The sequence below is a fragment of the Salvelinus namaycush genome, chromosome 38 (assembly GCF_016432855.1).
Source record: "Salvelinus namaycush isolate Seneca chromosome 38, SaNama_1.0, whole genome shotgun sequence".
Classification (NCBI taxonomy): domain Eukaryota; kingdom Metazoa; phylum Chordata; class Actinopteri; order Salmoniformes; family Salmonidae; genus Salvelinus; species Salvelinus namaycush.
Genome location: NC_052344.1, coordinates 2,720,032 through 2,739,739, shown reverse-complemented (window position 1 = coordinate 2,739,739; position 19,708 = coordinate 2,720,032). Strand labels below are relative to the sequence as shown.

The window sequence follows — 19,708 nt, the reverse complement described above, 5'->3', positions numbered from 1 at the left end:
AAAACCTTGGATAAGTACACACCCTGGATAGGAAGCTCAATACTTTAGCTATTTTTACTAAATTATCCCTCAATTAACAAACCGCCCCCCCTCTTTTCAGTTTTTTGTTAAATTGAAAACAGCTCGAGTTAAGTAAATTCTGCCGGAGCAATTTGCATTCCATTTCCATAATATTATCAATAAAATCTCTTTCCCCTGCAAAGGTAATATTACTTTAATACAGGACATGAGGTTGTAGGAGACTAGAGAAAAGTTACACGGCTTTAATATAGACTGCTGTTGTGAGAAGGAGAGAGAGACAGAGACTGCAGCAATACCCTTTTCAAACTGCTGAGCCAAGCCAAGCTGTACTCTGCTGGCCTGGTTACTAATCTACCTACGTTGCTGGAACTGTGCTTGGAAAGATGTTTGAGGTTGTAGTATTAGTGAGGACAGAAAATTATGTCTGCCTGAGTATTTGAGTTGAGCGTACCCGGCTCCACCTGGGGGCGAAAGGGGGCTTAGCCGCCTCAGTTTAAATTTGTGCCCCCAACCTTTTAATTTGATGTACCTACAGTGGGGAGAACATGTATTTGATACACTGCCGATTTTGCAGGTTTTCCTACTTACAAAGCATGTAGAGGTCTGTAATTTTTATCATAGGTACACTTCAACTGTGAGAGACGGAATCTAAAACAAAAATTCAGAAAATCACATTGTATGATTTTTAAGTAATTGCATTTTGTTGCATGACATAAGTATTTGATCACCTACCAACCAGTAAGAATTCCGGCTCTCACAGACCTGTTAGTTTTTCTTTAAGAAGCCCTCCTGTTCTCCACTCATTACCTGTATTAACTGCACCTGTTTGAACTCGTTACCTGTATAAAAGACACCTGTCCACACACTCAATCAAACAGACTCCAACCTCTCCACAATGGCCAAGACCAGAGAGCTGTGTAAGGACATCAGGGATAAAATTTTTACTATTTTCTACATTGAAGAATAATAGTGAAGACATCAAAACTATGAAGTAACACATATGGAATCATGTACTAACCAAAAAATGGTAAAACAAATCAAAATGTATTTTATATTTGAGATTCTTCAAAGTTGCCACCCTTTGCCTTGATGACAGCTTTGCACACTCTTGGCATTCTCTCAACCAGCGTCACGAGGTAATCACCTGGAATGCATTTAATTTAGCAGGTGTGCCTTGTTAAAAGTACATTTGTGGAATTTCTTTCCTCCTTAATGCATTGAGACAGTCAGTTGTGTTGTGACAAGGTAGAGGTGGTATATAGAAGATAGCCCTATTTGGTAAAAGAACAAGTCCATATTATGGAAAGAACAGCTCAAATAAGTAAAGAGAAACGACAGTCCATCATTACTTTAAGACATGAAGGTCAGTCAAGCCAGGAAAATGTCAAGAACTTTGAAAGTTTCTTCAACTGCATGTAGGAAAAACCATCATGATGTAACTGGTTCTCATGAGGACCGCCACAGGAAAGGAAGACCCAGAGTTACCTCTGCTGCTGAGAATAAGTTCATTATAGTTACCAGCCTCAGAAATTGCACCCCAAATAAATGCATCAGAGTTCAAGCAACAGACACATCTCAACATCAACTGTTCAGAGGAGACTGCGTGAATCAGGCCTTCGTGGTCAAATTACTGCAAGGAAACCATGACTATAGGACACCAATAAGTAGAAGAGACTTGCTTGGGCCAAGAAACACAAACAATGGACATTAGACCGGTGTCAATCTGTCCTTTTGGTCTGATGATTCCAAATTTGAGATTTTTGGTTCCAAACGCTGTTTCTTTGTGAGACGCAGAGTACGTGAACAGATGATCTCCGCATGTGTGATTCCCACCGTGAAGCTTGGAGGTGTGATGGTGTGGGGGCGATTTGCTGGTAACACTAAGATTTATTTAGAATTCAAAGCACACTTAACTGGCATGGCTACCACAGCATTCTGCAGCGATACGCCATCTGATCTGGTTTACGCTTAGTGGGACTATCATCTGTTTTTCAAATGGATAATGACCCAAAACACACCTCCAGGCTGTGTAAGGGCTATTTGACCAAGAAGGAGAGTGATAGAGTGCTGCATCAGATGACCTGGCCTCCACAATCCCTCAATCCAATTGAGATGGTTTGGGATGAGTTGGACCATAGAGTGAAGGAAAAGAAGCCAACAAGTGATTAGCATATGTGGGAACTCCTTCAAGACTGTTGGAAAAGCATTCCTCATGAAGCTGGTTGAGAGAAGTCCAAGAGTTTGCAAAGCTGTCATCAAGGCAAAGGTTGGCTACTTTGAAGAATCTCAAATATAACACATATTTTGATTTGTTTAACACTTTTTTTGGTTACTACATGATTCCATATGTGTTATTTCATAGTTTTGATGTATTCACTATAAAGAAAAATCCTGGAATGAGTAGGTGTGTCCAAACGTTTGACTGGTATTGTATATTTGTAAATATTACCATCTTTGAAACACCAGTGCTGTGTAAATACATCCAAAACTTATTTGCGCCTCTACCTGTCTGCCTCCTGCTGAATATTTGTCCATACTACTGCTAGAAGGCCCCTATTTTATGCGGCAGAGGTAGGCTACAGATTTCGAGCCAACCTGTCACTTCAAAAGCACTCAATTATCTTGACCTCTGAGTCTCTGCATTTGTACTTTGTTATTTTGTGGTATAGCGTGACATAAGCAGAATTCAATATAATTACCCTTGCCGATTTCAACCTTAGTCACTTTATCCTGTCGCCGGGTCTGGTCTTCAGAGAATAAGACCCTCATTGTGTTGAGCTGAATCAAAGAAAGTAGCTCAACTGTGTTAATACTACAGCGTCTTTGTAATATTGAATAGGGCTAACTGGCTCAGTTAAAAATGTCAGCCTTTCCAAGGCCTCACCTGTATCTCTACCGGGGTAGAAAGGAGAAGAATACACACTGTACATTGATTTCCCTGGCCTCAGGATGTGTTGTCTAATGATAATTGTTATTTCCTTCAGGCCTCTCGTCTCTCCAAGGGGGAAGGGGGAAGATAATTGCAGGCGCATCGTATGCTAATACCCCCCCCAGTAACGCCACAGGTTGCTAAGATTCTGCTTCTCTCTCTCCTGACGCTGATTGCAAATCCATGTGTCTTGATTAGAAGTTTTCGAAAGTGTTGATTCTGAATACACACAGACCAAGGAGGGGGTGGTGAAGGAGAACGAAAGAGAAAGTGAGATGAAGGATAAGGGGAGGGATAGAGAGATGAGAAAATAAGATATGTGTATGAGCAAAAGAGAGGTGAAAGCAACCGAGAGAGCATTTACTTCTTAAGGTGTTTATGATGATTCATTTTCACATATTCCATTAACACCGCTTAAGGATCCGCCCCTTTTTTTCAATTTTCACCTAAAATGACATACCCGACTCTAACTGCCTGTAACTCAGGCCCTGAAGCAAGGAAATGCATATTCTTAGTACTATTTGAAAGGAAACACAACAAGTTTGTGGAAATGTGAAAGGAATGTAGGAGAATATAACACAATAGATCTGGTAAAAGATAACACAAAGAAAAAAAACAATTGTTCTTTTGTATTTTTTTTGTACCATGGTCTTTGAAATGCAAGAGAAAGGCCATAATGTGTTATTCCAGCCCAGGTGCAATTTACATTTTGGCTACTGAGGGCAGCAGTGTATGTGCAAAGATTTAGATTGATCCAATGCACCATTGCATGTCTGTTCAAAATGTTGTATCAAGACTGCCCAAATGTGGCTAATTTGTTTATTAATAACTTTTCATGTTCAAAACTGTGCACTCTCCTCAAACAATAGCATGGCATTCTTTCACTGTAATAGCTACTGTAAATTGGACAGTGCAGTTAGATTAACAATAAGCTTTCTGCCAATATCAGATATGTCTATGTCCTGGGAAATTGTATTGTTACTTACAACCTCATGCTAATCGCATTAGCCTACGTTAGCTCAACCGTCCCGTGGAAGGGACACATCTCGATTGACCTCCAGACTGTCCTGTCATCTGTTATGTAATAAATACATATTTTAGTCTTCCTGACAGAAGATCATTATTACTTGAGTCGTTCCTTGAAATGAGTGCCTTTTGCGACCTTTGTGAAGCTAGCCACAATAGTGGAATTTGCGGTTTGTCTTCAAAATAAATCCCCATTTGAAACTGATGCAAAAGATACAAATAGTGGATTATTGACATTTTTACTACAAAACGCCGAACAAGGTTGGAATGTTATTTTAATTCAACAAAAGACAACAAGTAGTTAACCTGTCTGGCCCAGGCGTTCCGCTAGCGGAACTCCTCCCACATTCCACTGAAAAGGCAGAGCGCGAAATTCAAAAAATATTTTTTTGAAATATTTAACTTTCACACATTAACAAGTCCAATACAGCAAATGAAAGATACACATCTTGTGAATCCAGTCAACATGTCCGATTTTTTAAAATGTTTTACAGCGAAAACAGCACGTATATTTATGTTAGCTCACCACCAAATACAAAGAAGGACAGACATTTTTCACAGCACAGGTAGCATGCACAAAGCCAACCTAACTAACCAAGAACCAACCAAACTAACCAAGAAACAACTTCATCAGATGACAGTCTTATAACATGTTACACAATAAATCTATGTTTTGTTCGAAAAATGTGCATATTTGAGGTATAAATCAGTTTTACATTGCAGCTACCATCACAGATACCGTCAAAAATAGCACCGAAGCAGCCAGAGTAATTATAGAGACCAACGTGGAATACCTAAATACTCATCATAAAACATTTCTGAAAAATGCATCATGTACAGCAAATGAAAGATACACATCTTGTGAATCCAGCCAATATTTCTGATTTTTTAAGTGTTTTACAGCGAAAACACAATATAGCATTATATTAGCTTACTACAATAGCCTACACTTCCGCATTCATTCATCAAGGCACGTTAGCGATAGCAATAGGCACGTTAGCGTTAGCGAATAAACCAGCAAAATATATTAATTTTCACTAACCTTCATAAACCTTCCTCAGATGACAGTCCTATAACATCAGGTTATACATACACTTATGTTTTGTTTGAAAATGTGCATATTTAGAGCTGAAATCAGTGGTTATCCATTATGCTAACGTAGCTTCTTTTTCCCAGAATGTGCGGATATTTCTATTAGACTCTCACCTATTCTGACCAAATAGCTATTCATAAACATTACAAAAAAATACATGTTGTATAGGAAATGATAGATACACTAGTTCTTAATGCAATCGCAGTGTTAGAATTCTAAAAATATCTTCATTACGACATCCACCTTACGTTATAGCGAGAGAGTGCCCAAAATCTGGGCGCAAAACTACTAGTATACAGTTCGACAGATATATGAAATAGCATCACAAAATGGGTCCTACTTTTGGTGATCTTCCATCAGAATGTTGGACAAGGGGTCCTTTGTCCAGAACAGTCGTTTGGATTTAGAACATCGTTTTTCCCTCTTGAATTAGCAAGCACACTGGCCAAGTGGCTCGAAGCTCTCCTTTCTGAACAAAGGCACACAACGCAACACGCCTAACGTCCCGAATAAATTTCAAAAATCTAATAAAACTATATTGAAAAAACATACTTTACGATGATATTGTGACATGCATCAAATAAAATCAAAGCCGGAGATAGTAGTCGCCTATAACGACGGCTTTTCAGAAGGCAATTCCAGGTCCACCTTCGCGCTTTCCAGAAAACAGGAAATGGATGACTCGTCGTGCCAAGAGGATATATTCCACCTCAGACCAAGATAAACACTTAATTTCTTCTCTCACTTCATCTTGACATCTAGGGGAAGGTGTATGACGTGCATGTATACTCATACGTATCATGCCCATTTATAGGCAGGCCCTTGAACAGAGCATAATTTTCAGACTTTCCACTTCCTGGTCAGAAAGTGTGCTGCCAAATGAGTTCTGTTTTACTCACAGACAAAACGATGTGTTTACAATACCGCATTGGTAATAAAGCATCATTCGTTCGACCGCAACTTCTGGGGTAGCTAGCTTTAGCTTGGTACGTAGCTAGCACCAATACAACCAGCCTGAAAACAATGACCAGTAGGAACTGCAGTCATTTTTATTATTCTTAGCAATGATTTAGGAATCCATGTGAGTAAGTATTAGCTAGGTTGCCACTTGGTGTTCGACTATTGAAATTGAACTTCAGTTCATGAAAATAAATACCTAACCAGCTACTTAACCCTGTTGCCCAACGCTAACGTTATAAGCAGCCAGCTAGCATCATCTGGCTAGTGAGGCATTATGAAAGTGTTAAATTATTATGTGACGTGCAGTCCTGATTGGTCAACAAGCTTATTTGACACGTCAAATAGTGTTAAATAGTATAATTTTTGACACGCAAAGACCCAAACGGTGTTCCATAGAAATCCTGGTTGAGAATGAGACGACTGAACAAATGAACAACGAAACAGCACAGCAAGTAAGTGAAAGAAATAGGTTTTGATTATGTTTTACTGGTAATGGGGACGTAAATGCCAACAAAATAACTTTTTGGTCAGTGTGTGTAACCTTTATTTAAGTAGGAAAGTCAGTTAAGAACAAATTCTTATTTACAATGATGTCCTACCCCGGCCAAACCTGGACGACGCTGGGCCAATTGTGCGCCGCACAATGGGACTCCCAATCACGGCTGGATGATACAGCCTGGATACGAACCAGAGACTGTAGTGACGCCTCTTGCACTGAGATGCAGTGCCTTAGACTGCTGCGTCCATGTGTGTGTGTTAACTATTTAACTGTACTAGAATGCTTAAAAGGCAGCAATTTTTTTTATATAGGTTACCGGTATCGGCCAAAAATATCATACCGGTGCATCACTACTAAATATGCATGATATTTTGTTGTAGGCAGAGCTGCAGTAGGCCTATATGCAAGTAAACCATTGACATATATGGATCTGTGGCATTCACTTTGAACTGTACTGTTTTTACAGCATGAGCTTGTTTTGAGATCAAAGCGAGAGCTGCATGTAGTGACTTATGCACATTTGTTCATATCCTTTGCTAGTGAGTTATTAACCCAGTTGTAGTCAGCAATGGGGGAGTAGATTGGCTGCATTTTTTCCATTGTTTTTTATGGTGGGCCACTCTGATAATTGTATTTAATGTTTTTATTTCACCTTTATTTAACCAGATAGGCTAGTTGAGAACAAGTTCTCATTTACAACTGCGACCTGGCCAAGATAAAGCAAAGCTTTACCTAATGTAGGCCTACATTAGGATCAAATAGCCACAGTAGCCCACTTGACCACTGTTTAAACTAACTTAAAGTGGGTACAGCCTGAGTGTTTACAGTAAACACGCACCGGATGTTGCACAGAATTTTCACAACGTTCAAGTTTGCGCTCGGCAGACCTGACATTTGCTCAGTGATGGAAAAAAACATTTGTCTTGGGTCCATGAAATGGGGTTTCAGCCTGCTCTGTGACACCTACGAAACACAACTGTGAAGAGTTTACACAAATATTAGAGTTGTTGCTCTTATTGTGGGACTTTAACTGTGGGAAATCACCAATATTGAATTTTAAAAGCCTGTTTATATTAAATAAAGTGTCCCTTAATATAGACCACGTGTACAATTCAATAAATCAGCATTTTGACATGTCACAGTTGTGTTCTGTGGGTATCACTGAGAAAGCTGATGACCTAAGGCTGTATATTGCAATATGAATGTCAACACGCACAGTAGGTTGACTGGTGAGCTAATGTGACTGTCAAAGTCCTGCAATAAGAGTCTACAATACTAATATTTGTGTAAACTCTTCACAGTTGTGCTCTTTGGGTGTCACTGAGTAGGCTGATACTCCATTTCATGGACCCAATATCCAAAGGTAAGGATGTACGTTGCACTGTGAATGTCAATATGCACAATAGGCTGGACAGTGAGGTGATTTCAAGTCCCACATTAAGAGCTATGGCGCTAATATTTGTGTACACTCTTCATAGTTGGGTTCTGTGGGTATCACTGAGTAGGCTGATGCATATATTTTTGTGGACTGCATTCTTGCTTTACCTGCACTAACCCTATGCCTCCCCCATTTATAAATAGAATTGGCCCTATCCCTGCCACCCCCAAAGGCCTGTTGGTACAGTAGGCCTTGCCAACCAACCCAGGAGGAGCTCTGTGTGCGAGTCCTCAGATGGCCCTGGTCTTGTTTACTTGTTTGATTTATAGTCTGACTGACCCACTGAATTAGAAGTGATGGGATGGGACGGAACTTTGTTTAGCCTACTGTGTGGCCCCTCATCAGTACACATTCACAGTCACCCGCACAAAGAGACAGCAGCGTGTGTCTTCTGGTGCAGCTCTGGTCTGCTTGCTTGCGTGCGCATGCGTGTGTTGGCACCAAGGCAAGAAAGACAGGGGGAGACCGAAGAGAATAAAGGGATTTTTCTGTTTTTTCATTCAACCACTCCTATTGTAATGAGCATGGGGAGGAGCCAGTTAAACTGACGTTCAGTGTCGGTCATGGGGGGTCGTATTATGGCAGCAGATCTGAATTGTGCTGATCTGGTTAGTCAGGCAGCAATCAGCTTGTTGTGCGTCCCAAATGGCACCCTATTCCCTAATTGAGGCACTCCTTTTGTCCAGACCCATATGGGCCCTGGTCAAAAGTAGTGTACTCTAAAGGGAATAGGGTGCCATTTGGGATGGAGCTTTGGTCTGAAATGGCTCTATTCTATTTAGAGTGAGTGGCTGTGCCTTAAGGTTACATTGCACCACTGTTCTGCTGCATTCAGCGGCACACACACTTTTAGAGCTAGCCTCTTTGAGGCACTACACATATGCATGCAAATGCGTGCGCACACACACACACACACACACAGTGGGAAAGAGAGCCAGAGCGAGAGAGAGTGACTGACTGGAATTTGTAAGTGACAATCCAAATCCATAGATGTCTATTACTGGATTAGAGGACTTGTGGAATACTTGTGAAACCCTGTCCGAATGAATCCTATTTGTGTGTGTGTCATCCTGTTATTAACACGTCTACAGCAGGATTTCCTAACGTGACTTGTCACTATATGCTGGGGAATCAACTGCTACAGTTTTAAATTCTATTTTTTGGGGGGCATTCTAAGATTAGAACAGAACATTCACAATCAAGCTTGTCTGTAACAGTGTATTCATATAGCGTATCAGTGAAGGCCTAGGGGTGCTGATCTAGGATCAGTGTGAAAATACTCCCAAGTGTGAAGTTCAGTTTTTCCTCTCACAATTACTCTTGCTACACTGGCCATATGGAACATAATCCTAAAGTGTCTTCATTTTATTTCTTACATAACTACAATGAGGAGAATGGGTCGATTTCATGGTGGAGGAAACGGAAGGGAACACTGGACAGCACAAATGACCTAGGTGAATTGTCAGAGAGGGAGGGGAGAGAGAGAAACATTTACATTTTCCTTTATTTGCAATTTTACTCCTATCCTTCAGAAGAGGTAGACTATTGGTTTCTGGGTTAAAAATAGATAGCTGTTCTTCCCAATGTAAAGCACTGATACAAAAACCCATCCCGGATCCATGTCCTTTTGATATGTCTATCAGCTCTCTCCTTCAGTCTTGCTGGCCAAGTAAAGGGGACTTGTATTACTCATATGCTGGCGTCCTCGACCCCAATTTCAGGCTGCCTAGATGACTGCCTGCGTACACTTCTGCAAGGTGGGCCTGGCTCGTGCTATGACAGTGCTAGTCATCAGTATTTTGAAGATGACTCTATTTCTCAGAATGTAAGCCTCAGTGGTTCCATTTGAAAGTTTATTTTGTCCTTTGACAGGACTTGGACATCGTTTCTTGGAGGGATGGTGGATGTGTTGTCAAAGGGGCCTGTGTAAGTTGGGTGTGTTGGATGCGGATCCTGGATAAACGGTGTCTCGCTTTCTGCTGACCGTTGGGTCAGGGAAGGCTTAAGGGAAGGTGCACAGACACACACACACTGGCCTCTCTGTACAGGGGTCAAACCTGCTCTCTCTCTCTCTCTCTTTCTAAGCTCAACTTGTATTGCCTGGCTTTAGAGGTGTTTTGGGATACTCCCTCAAGTTTTCCATGGCATGATGGGAGAGGTTTGTTTATGACATAGAAACCTTCACAGACATCACCGTTACTGTGTTTCCGTTAGACCATACTGCCCATATAGTCCATTAGTATGTCAATGAATGGCGTCTCTGTTTTGTCTTCAACAGGGGCCTTCCTGGAAAGAAGTGTGGAAACATCATTGTTACGGCAGAAGAGATGGGAAACTGCAGGGTGAGTAGTGATGGCAGGGGATATGGGGTGAAAGGGAGTTTTGGGCTGCATCCCATTCCAAAAAAGCTGACTGCCCTTGTTAACTCCCCAAACCATACATCAATCAATAAACACTTTGCCATGGCATATACATTAAATAATATTGTTATGGATCTACTATCATAGGATATATCTCTCACCTTGATGCTGAGTGGAGTTGCCATGTCCTGTAATGTTACTGCTGACTGATCAGCATGAAGGTCTGCATCTACTATCAGAAGTCTCTCACCAGTATCTGCAGTGAATACTGAGCTGTGCTGTCCGTTTCATCAGTCTCAATGTCTCTCTCTGTTACTGTAGGAGTCGGTGATGATGCAGTTCTGCGGGAATAAACTGGACAGGAAAGATTTCTTCGGCAAGTCGGACCCTTTCCTCGTCTTCTACCGCAGCAATGAAGATGGAACGTGAGTATACTTTACCTACCCCTTCTTCAGATCCTCTCCTCCATTCAATTCCATCCATCAGTCTTTCCATTGAATTCCTGTGTGTGTGTGTTACAGCCTACAGGGTCTTCTCTCTCATCAACACGTATCCGAGGGGTCAGATAAGCATTTCTACTCCTCTGAGGAGAGGCTTTATTACACACACACCTATGTTACAGCCGGCAGAGCAGAGAGGAGATGACCTAGCGGGAGCAGTGGCTGGAGGGAGAGCTCCCTATTGCCCCACTGGCCTCTCTGTACAGTGGTCAAACATCTCTCGGTCTCTGTCTCGCTCTCTCTCTCTCTCTCTCTCTCTCTCTCTCTCTCTCTGTGTGTATCAGTTAATGGTAGATGACGCTCTCTGAACTCATATTCCACACTGCACTATATTCACATTAAAACCATTTACTTTTGCAGTGAATGATGATTATACTGAGTATTCCTCAGTTGATGGTAATTGCTCTTGGAACTGAAAGAGATATTTTTTGTGCTGGTCATCATGATGACATTTGAAATGGTTTTTTTAATCGCTCTATATTTTTGACAAAGTACGGAAAAGAGGAATCAATATCTTTTGAGGTTTGTATCACTGAATGTGTGTGATTTATCTTCTTGGGGAGAAGAAAAATCTGAAGGAGCTGAGGGTCAAAGAGACGTTTAAACTTGAGAAAAATCTGGAGAAAAGCACAGGAAGATAGTCTGTCTCGCTTACTCTAACTTTGCACAGACACTCTGAGGGAATGAGGGGGAGAAAAGAGGAACATGTGGGGAAAAATAGAAGGCGATAAAGAGGAACAGTGAAAGGAATATTGACTGATCCAATGATCAGTGTATGACTTGTCTTGTCGCTGTGTTTCTCCAGGTTCACAACCTGCCATAAGACAGAGGTGGTGAAGAACACACTGAACCCAGTGTGGCAGGTCTTCAAGATACCCGTCAGAGCACTCTGCAATGGAGACTACGACAGGTCAGCGTGTGTGTGTCTACATGTGTGTGTAGTTTGGCCAGCAAGATTAGACTAGGATTTATTGGTTTGCTGAAGTGTGTGAGGGCCATGGTGATAATCTTTTTTTCAACATTTTGAGTGCTTTGTAAAAATGATTTAGTGACAGGATCTAATCTGCAAGAGGAGAAAGTAGTTTTTAAATGAACTCCATTTTGTAAGAATCACCATGCACGGAATTCCTTGGTTGCTAAGGTTGCTGTGAACCTATTAAATGCAAATGGAAGTTATTATAATGACAGAGAAACTAATGCTTGGTCTGCTTATGAATAGCCTTCCTCTCTGCAATCATCATTCTCCCTCAGTGGAGTTGTCAATTCACATGCCTGACTGACAGACAGGTGTCATGCCCGCACTCAGATGCATTGGCCCTTAAATCCAGGGTGTAAGAAGCTGCAATAGTCTTTCAACCGCAAGTTTAAAATCCCCTGAGTGAGTGTGTGTATAGGATCTACAATCCCATCTCAGGGATTGTGTTTGTATTCAGCTCCAGTTGTCAGCAGGCTTGTTTGCCAGTGATAAGGCACAACGCCCCAGATGGATGGTCTGAGCTAGTCAGGGTGCATTGATTGGAGCAGAGCTGGGCCCTGACTCTCTGAGTTGTTAGGAGGTTAGTTAGAGAGAGCTCATTGTTTTTATTTTATTTTACCTTTATTTAACTAGGCAAGTCAGTTAAGAACAAATTCTTATTTTCAATGACGGCCTAGGAACAGTGGGTTAACTGCCTGTTCAGGGGCAGAACGACAGATTTGTACCTTGTCAGCTCGGGGATTTGAACTTGCAACCTTTCAGTTACTAGTCCAACGCTCTAACCACTAGGTTACCCTGCCGCCCCGTTATCAGTGTTATCAGTGTGTGGAGAGTGTGGGGAGCCAAGGAAGCACCGAAATTAATGCTTGCGCGTGCACACACACACACACACACACACACACACACACGCATATCTATACATTGATTTACGCACATGCACGCGCACACAGTGAGAGTGTGAGTCTCTGGGGGTCTGGGATAAGAGATAAGGGCGAACGCTAACAATGGAGAGCTGTGTGTCCCTCTGCTGATAGTACCACCGCTGATGGGCCCTTGTTAGAGACACACACACACACACACACACACACACACACACCTACTTCTCCCTCCACCCCGGGGACTACAGAAGAAGCAGCAAACCCATTGTCTGTCCTGTCAACTCATCGCTCCTGTTGTGTCTCCAGAGCATCTTTAGGTTGTGCTTCAATACAGTAAATGTCTTCCAATGAGGTAGTTTAATAAATTTCACTGCTGTTAATATGAGCGGTCGTCCCCCGCGCTGTCCTCCTGCACAGTAGATGTGCTTCCCAAATGGCACCCTACTCCATAGTGCACTACTTTTGACCGGAGTCCATGGGCCCTGCTCAAAAGTAGTTCATGATAAAGGGAATAGGATGCCATTTGGGAGGCATTGCAGGACTACCTCCCTCGGGTCCCGGGGGGAGGGGTCTTCTGGTTGATTACTATAGGGATGGATGGCTTTATCTCCTCAGCCTTTCTTTGTCAGCTTAGATGGATGGTGATGGGCTCATCCTTCACTCCATGTAGTAGGAGGCTGAGCAGAGTGCATGAGTGCGCGTTTCTGTGTCTGTCTTTGTGCTCTGACAATGCCTGGAGTGTGCCTCCTCTTATCATCGTACCCCTTTTGCGACCCCCTTCAGGAAACTCATTAACCTGTGACTTCTGACCCGGTGGTGATCTATAACTAATGATGACCTTTTCATCTAAGCAGCTGTTCGTTGTGTTCTTCTTTCTCCTCTGAAAAGAGAAGTGAAATTGGTGCTGGGTGAAATACGCACAGCCACAGTCAGCTACTTATCTCTTGGCTCTGGTGAAGGAGAATGGTCACTTGTTATGGGAAAACGATTCTTCAGTGTGAGGGGACGGGTGACGGTGGAAGAGCACTGCTTTTCTCTCTCTAACGTTCGCTATTTTGGAAACCAATATAGACATGATATAGATTACTATAAACTGTCCTCCTTCAGTATACTATACATGTTATCTTGAAACTAATTTGGGGAGAAATGTACAGTGTCATGATGATCATAGTTTCTGCTGATAATTGGCCTGTTAAAACTATATAAATATTTTTCTAATATATTGTTATTTCTCACCGTGCTAGAACGATCAAGATAGAATGCTACGACTGGGACAGAGATGGAAGGTAATTTCATTTGAATCTTAATTGAAAAGCACCTTCATTAACATGATGTAATCACTGTGTTATTTCAATTGTGCTACTTTAACTAGTCCTAATCTATATTTCTAGAAGGTAAGGAAGCTGTGTTGGATGCTGACTCATTCAACACAGGTTGACATGTCGTGGTTGAAGTGGGGTAAATGGATTGGCTATAAACATAGAGGCGGGGCCAAGGGCGGAGCAGCAGTAGAGCGTCATCATTTCATATTATGGGTTTAGTGGGCAAGGTTATTGCAATGGGGGTATTACTTTACAGCATACTCTCACTCCCTCTCTCATTTCCTCTTTATACCTGTCAGCATTATGTCAAGTGTTACCAAACATCTCTTTGCTTGCAGGTGGAGGGGTTACACTTTGTTTCCAAATTCACTTTATTTTAAGAAAGTCATCCAGGTCCTGAGGTAGCAAAGCATCCCCAAACCATCACACTACCACCACCATGCTTCACCGTTGGTATAAGGTTCTTACTGTGTTTGGTTTTTGCCAGGCATAATTGGACCCATGTCACCCAAAAAGTTATACTTTTGAATAATCTGTCCATAGAACGTTCTTCCAAGAGTCTTGATGATCATCCAGTTGCTTCTAGGTGCTTTTTTGGCAAACTGGAGTCAACTTTTTGGATGACATGGGTCTAATTTATGTCTGGTGAAAACCAAACACTGCATTCCACAGTAAGAACAAGAGCATGGCGGTGGTAGTGGGATGGTTTGGGGATACTTTGTCGCCTCAGGACCTGGACGACTTGCCTTAATAGAAGGAACCATGAATTCTGCTCTGTATCAGAGAAGTCTACAGGAGAATGTCAGGCCATCTGTCTGTGAGCTGAAGCGCAGCTGGGTCATGCAGCAAGACAATGATCCAAAACACACAATCAAGTCTACATGAAAATGGCTAAAAAGCTACATATTTGAAGTTTTGGAATGACCTTGTCAAAGTCCAGACCTAATCCCAATTGAGATGTTGTGGCAGGACTTGAAACGAGCAGTTCATGCTTGAAAACCCACAAATGTTGCTGAGTTAAAGCAGTTCTGCATGTAAGAGTGGGCCAAAATTCCTCCATAGCGATGAGAGCCTGATAAACAACTACCGGAAACATTTGGTTGCAGTCATTGCAGCTAAAGGTGGCACAACCAGTTATTGAGTGTAAGGGGGAAATTACTTTTTCACACAGGGAATTGGGTGTTGCATAACATTGTTAATAAAAATAAAAATAAAAATGGAACCTGAGTTTTAACTTATCTAATATTATGTCTTCGTTGAAGATCTGATAACATTCAGTATCAAAAATGTGCAAAAATAGAGAAAATCAGAAAGGGGGCAAATACTTTTCACGCCACTATACTCTACTGTACCCTCAAGTGGCTGCATGAAAAACACAAGTGAAATCTCTACTTAATCACTCTCAGAACTTTATTTGTTCATCAAAATTGTGAATAACTCACCACAGGTTAATGGGAAGGGTATGCTTGAAAGGATGCACATAACTCTGCAATGTTGGGTTGTATTGGAGAGAGTCTCAGTCTTAAATCATTTTCCACACATATTTAGTTTTCATGCTAGTGAGGGCCGAGAATCCACTCTCACATAGGTACGTGGTTGCAAAGGGCATCAGTGTCTTAACAGCGCTATTTGCCAAGGCAGGATACTCTGATCGCAGCCTCATCCAGAAATCTGCCAGTGGCTTCTGATTTAAATTAAATGTTCACAGAACCGCTTGTTGCAATTTCGATGAGGCTCTCTTGTTCAGATATCGGTAAGTGGACTGGAGGAAGGGAATGAAAGGGATAACAAACCCAGTTGTTTGTCATCCGTTTCGGGAAAGTACCTGCGTAATTGCACACCCAACTCTCTCAGGTGCTTCGCTATATCACATTTGACATTGTCCGTAAGCTTGAGTTCATTAGCGTACAAAAAATGATACAATGATGGGAAGACCTGTGTGTTGTCCTTGTTAATGCAGACAGAAGAGCTCCAACTTCTTAATCATAGTCTCAATTTTGTCCCGCACAATGAATAGAGTTGTGGAGAGTCCCTGTAATCGTAGATTCCGGTCATTCAGGCGAAAAAATGTTACCCAGATAGGCCAGTTGTGTGAGAAACTCATCCTCATGCAGGCGGTCAGACAAGTGAAACTTATGGTCAGTAAAGAGAACTTTAAGCTTGTCTCTCAATTTAAAAAAGTGTCAATACTTTGCCCTTTGATAACCAGCGCACCTCTGTATGTTGTAAAAGCTTTACATGTCCGCTGCCCATATCATTGCATAATGCAGAAAATACACGAGCGTTCAGAGGCCTTGCTTTAACAAAGTTAACCATTTTCACTGTGGTGTCCAAAACATATTTCAAGCTGTCAGGCATTCCCTTGGCAGCAAGGGCCTCTCATGGATGCTGCAGTGTACCCACGTGGCGTCGGGAGCAACTGCTTGCTGCTTGCAACTGCTTGCGTTACCACTCCACTATGTCTCCCTGTCATGGCTTTTGCACCATGAGTACAGATACCAACAGATTTTGACCACCAAAGTCCATTTGATGTCACAAAGCTGTCCAGTTCTTAAAAAATATCCTTTCTTAATTGACCCCCACATAAACGTAACAGACATATACCAGGAGCTGTGCCAGGCCCGCAACGTCTGTTGACTCATCCAGCTGTAACGCATAGAATTCACTGGCTTGTATGCGAAGCAGTAATTGTTTAAAAACGTCTCCTGCCATGTCACTGATGCGTCGTGAAACAGTGTTGTTTGATGAAGGCATTGTCTGTATAGTTTTTGGCCTTTTCCCCCAGCATTGGTCCTAGCCATATCTGCGGCAGCAGGAAGAATTAAGTCCTCCACAATAGTATGGGACTTGCCTGTCCTAGCCACTCTGTAGCTCACCATATAAGACGCTTTTAGCCCCTTCTTATTAAATGGTATCTGTTGCTGTTATACATGTCTTACTACTCGAAAGTCGTCTTTGTTCTCGCTCAGAAAACTCCCGTGGCGTATTTTTCAAATTGTCATGTTTCGTTTCTAAATGTCTGCGCAAGAGTGAAGGTTTCCCATGAGAAAGTAACGGTTAAGGTGATTGGATGTTAATTATTTGTTATTTCGCTGAACACCTAGATGGTTCAATTTGATTTTTAGCAGTGAATCGAGGCTACTTAGGCGAGGGGGGGGGGAAATCACCCAAATCTATAGCCCCGTTGGAAAATATAAATGTACTGTTTGAAAATGTGAAGCAAAAACAAAATATAATCATCTATTTCTTTACAACAACAAAAATGTGAACTGCGTGTACCCCCGACGGCATTGCGCGCACCCCTGCACCAGACTATCTGAGAGGGATTGACTTTATAATTTGTGAGTTGTGTATTTGAAATGCTATGATTATACTAATGATTGTTTTGTGCGTTTTGTCCTAAGCCATGACTTCATAGGAGAGTTCAGTACCAGCTACAGAGAGCTATCCAGAGGCCAGTCCCAGTTCAATGTGTATGAGGTAAGTGTGTGTCTGTCTCTATATAAATATTATTTATCTATTCTCTTCGCGTCACTCACCCACACAGAAAGCACATTTAGTAAATCTCCTCTGGAGCGATTCTTCATGGCATTTCTCCTGGAATTTAATTAACGGAGTTTGACGTAGTGAGGAATGGTTGATGGATGGCCAGCCTCCACACTCCGTCTCCTAAGATAAGACTGAACAGTTGTTCATTAACAAACAATATTCTGAGTGGGAACCACACAGGGGGACCCTTATTTTAAGTAGTTGGTGTTTGTCTAATGAGAGAAGGAAGACACACAGTGATTGTGTGTTGTCTTTCAAGATGCTGGCACTGGGACATGAGAATCTATCATTTCCCAAGTCACAGCTCTTGGGTCCTCACATATTCTCTGGTGTGTTTTTTTCCTCCACTGTAAATTGTACAATTTAGGAGAGGAGGGTTCCACATCACTGCTGTCTGTGTGTTTTTGTGTTCCTTCTTCCCTTAACCATCTGTTAACAGTCATCACCCAATGCCCAGCATGGGGCCCGATCGGTTGTACACACACACACTGCTTATGGTTGTCCATCGTGCCCAACAATCACCATCTTCTCCTTTACTTGTGAAACGCACGCGCCGCTTGTGAGAAGCTCCTGTCTCCCTGGTCCTCTCTGTCTATCTGTTGACTTGATGTGACATCTACTCTTGCCAGAGCAGTTACTGAACACAACACAAGGAAAACCAACTGTCACTGTCTGTGTCTATGTATTTTTTATGAGCGTGCATACACAACCATGAAGGGCGCGATAATATCCATTTTATTTTACAAGCCAGATGCAATAAAACAGCTAGTCTCCCCTTCAAAGGCAAATGTGCCTTTCCTTCCTTACTTATTCCCTCCAACTCCACCAAGGATGCAGAGAGGGTTATAAATCCTGTGAAAATTGGGCTGCGTCCCAAATAGTACCCTCTTCCGTTATTCGCCTTATTCTGGAACGTTACAGTGATCGCGGCGAGTTAGTTGCAATTGTGTTTCTATTTCCGGCAACATTCCCGTGACGCTAACGCATGCAAAAGTGGTACTTTTAAATCAAATCAAATTGTATTGGTCGCATACACATGGTTAGCAGATGTTATTGCGAGTGTAGTGAAATGCTTGTGCTTCTAGTTTCGACAGTGCAGCAGTATCTAACAAGTAATCTAACAATTCCACAAAAATGACCTAATACACACAAATCTAAGTAAAGGAATGGAATAAGAATATATAAATATATGGATGAGTAATGACCGAGCGGCATAGGCAAGATGCAATAGATGGTATAAAATACAGTATAAACATATGAGATGAGTAATGCAAGATATGTAAACATTATTAACGTGACTAGTGATCTATTTATTAAAGTGGCCAATGATTTCAAGTCTATGTAGGCAGCAGCCTCTCTGTGTTAGTGATGGCTGTTAAACAGTCTGATGGCCTTGAGATAGAAGCTATTTTATTTAAAAAAAAAATTAAACAGTCTGATGGCTCGGGTGGTTGTTGTCCTTGATGATCTTTTTGGCCTTCCTGTGACATCGGGTGCTATAGGTGTCCAGAAGGGCAGGTAGTTTGCCCCCGGTGATGTGTTATGCAGACCACACCACCCTCTGGAGAGCCCCTGCGGTTATGGGCTGTGCAGTTGCCGTACCAGGCGGTGATGGAGCCCGACAGGATGCTCTCAATTCTGCATCTGTAAAAGTTTGTGAGGGTTTTAGGTGACAAACCTGACTAACCAGTGTCTGTATGTAGCCTCGCTACTGTATATAGCCTGTCTTTTTACTGTTGTTTTATTTCTTTACATATCTATTGTTCACCTAATACCTTTTTTGCACTATTGGTTAGAGCCTGTAAGTAAGCATTTCACTGTAAGGTCTACACCTGTTGTATTTGGCGCACGTGACAAATACATTTGTTTGATTTGAAACCAAATTTCTTCAGCCTCCTGAGTTTGAAGAGGCGCTGTTGCGCCTTCACCACACTGTCTGTGTGGGTGGACCATTTCAGTTTGTCCGTGATGTGTACACTGAGGAACTTAACATTCCACCTTCTCCACTGCAGTCCCGTTGATGTGGATGGGGTTGCTCCCTCTGCTGTTTCCTGAAGTTCATGATCATTTCCTTTGTTTTGTTGATGTTGAGTGAGAGGTTGTTTTCCTGACACCACACTCCGAGGGCCCTCACCTCCTCCCTGTAGGCCGTCTCGT

General features: G+C 42.0%; 1 protein-coding gene across 1 annotated transcript in view; it reads left to right on the top strand.

Annotated features, from left to right (window-relative positions):
* The window catches only part of LOC120032287 (copine-8), a 122,010-nt gene that overhangs the window by 72,071 nt on the left and 30,231 nt on the right, over positions 1-19,708 (top strand). The window contains exons 7-11 of the mRNA XM_038978303.1: positions 10,245-10,308; positions 10,648-10,751; positions 11,632-11,736; positions 13,925-13,966; positions 17,407-17,482. Of these exons, the coding sequence (XP_038834231.1) occupies positions 10,245-10,308; positions 10,648-10,751; positions 11,632-11,736; positions 13,925-13,966; positions 17,407-17,482 (391 nt within the window). The remainder of the gene's footprint in view (positions 1-10,244; positions 10,309-10,647; positions 10,752-11,631; positions 11,737-13,924; positions 13,967-17,406; positions 17,483-19,708) is intronic.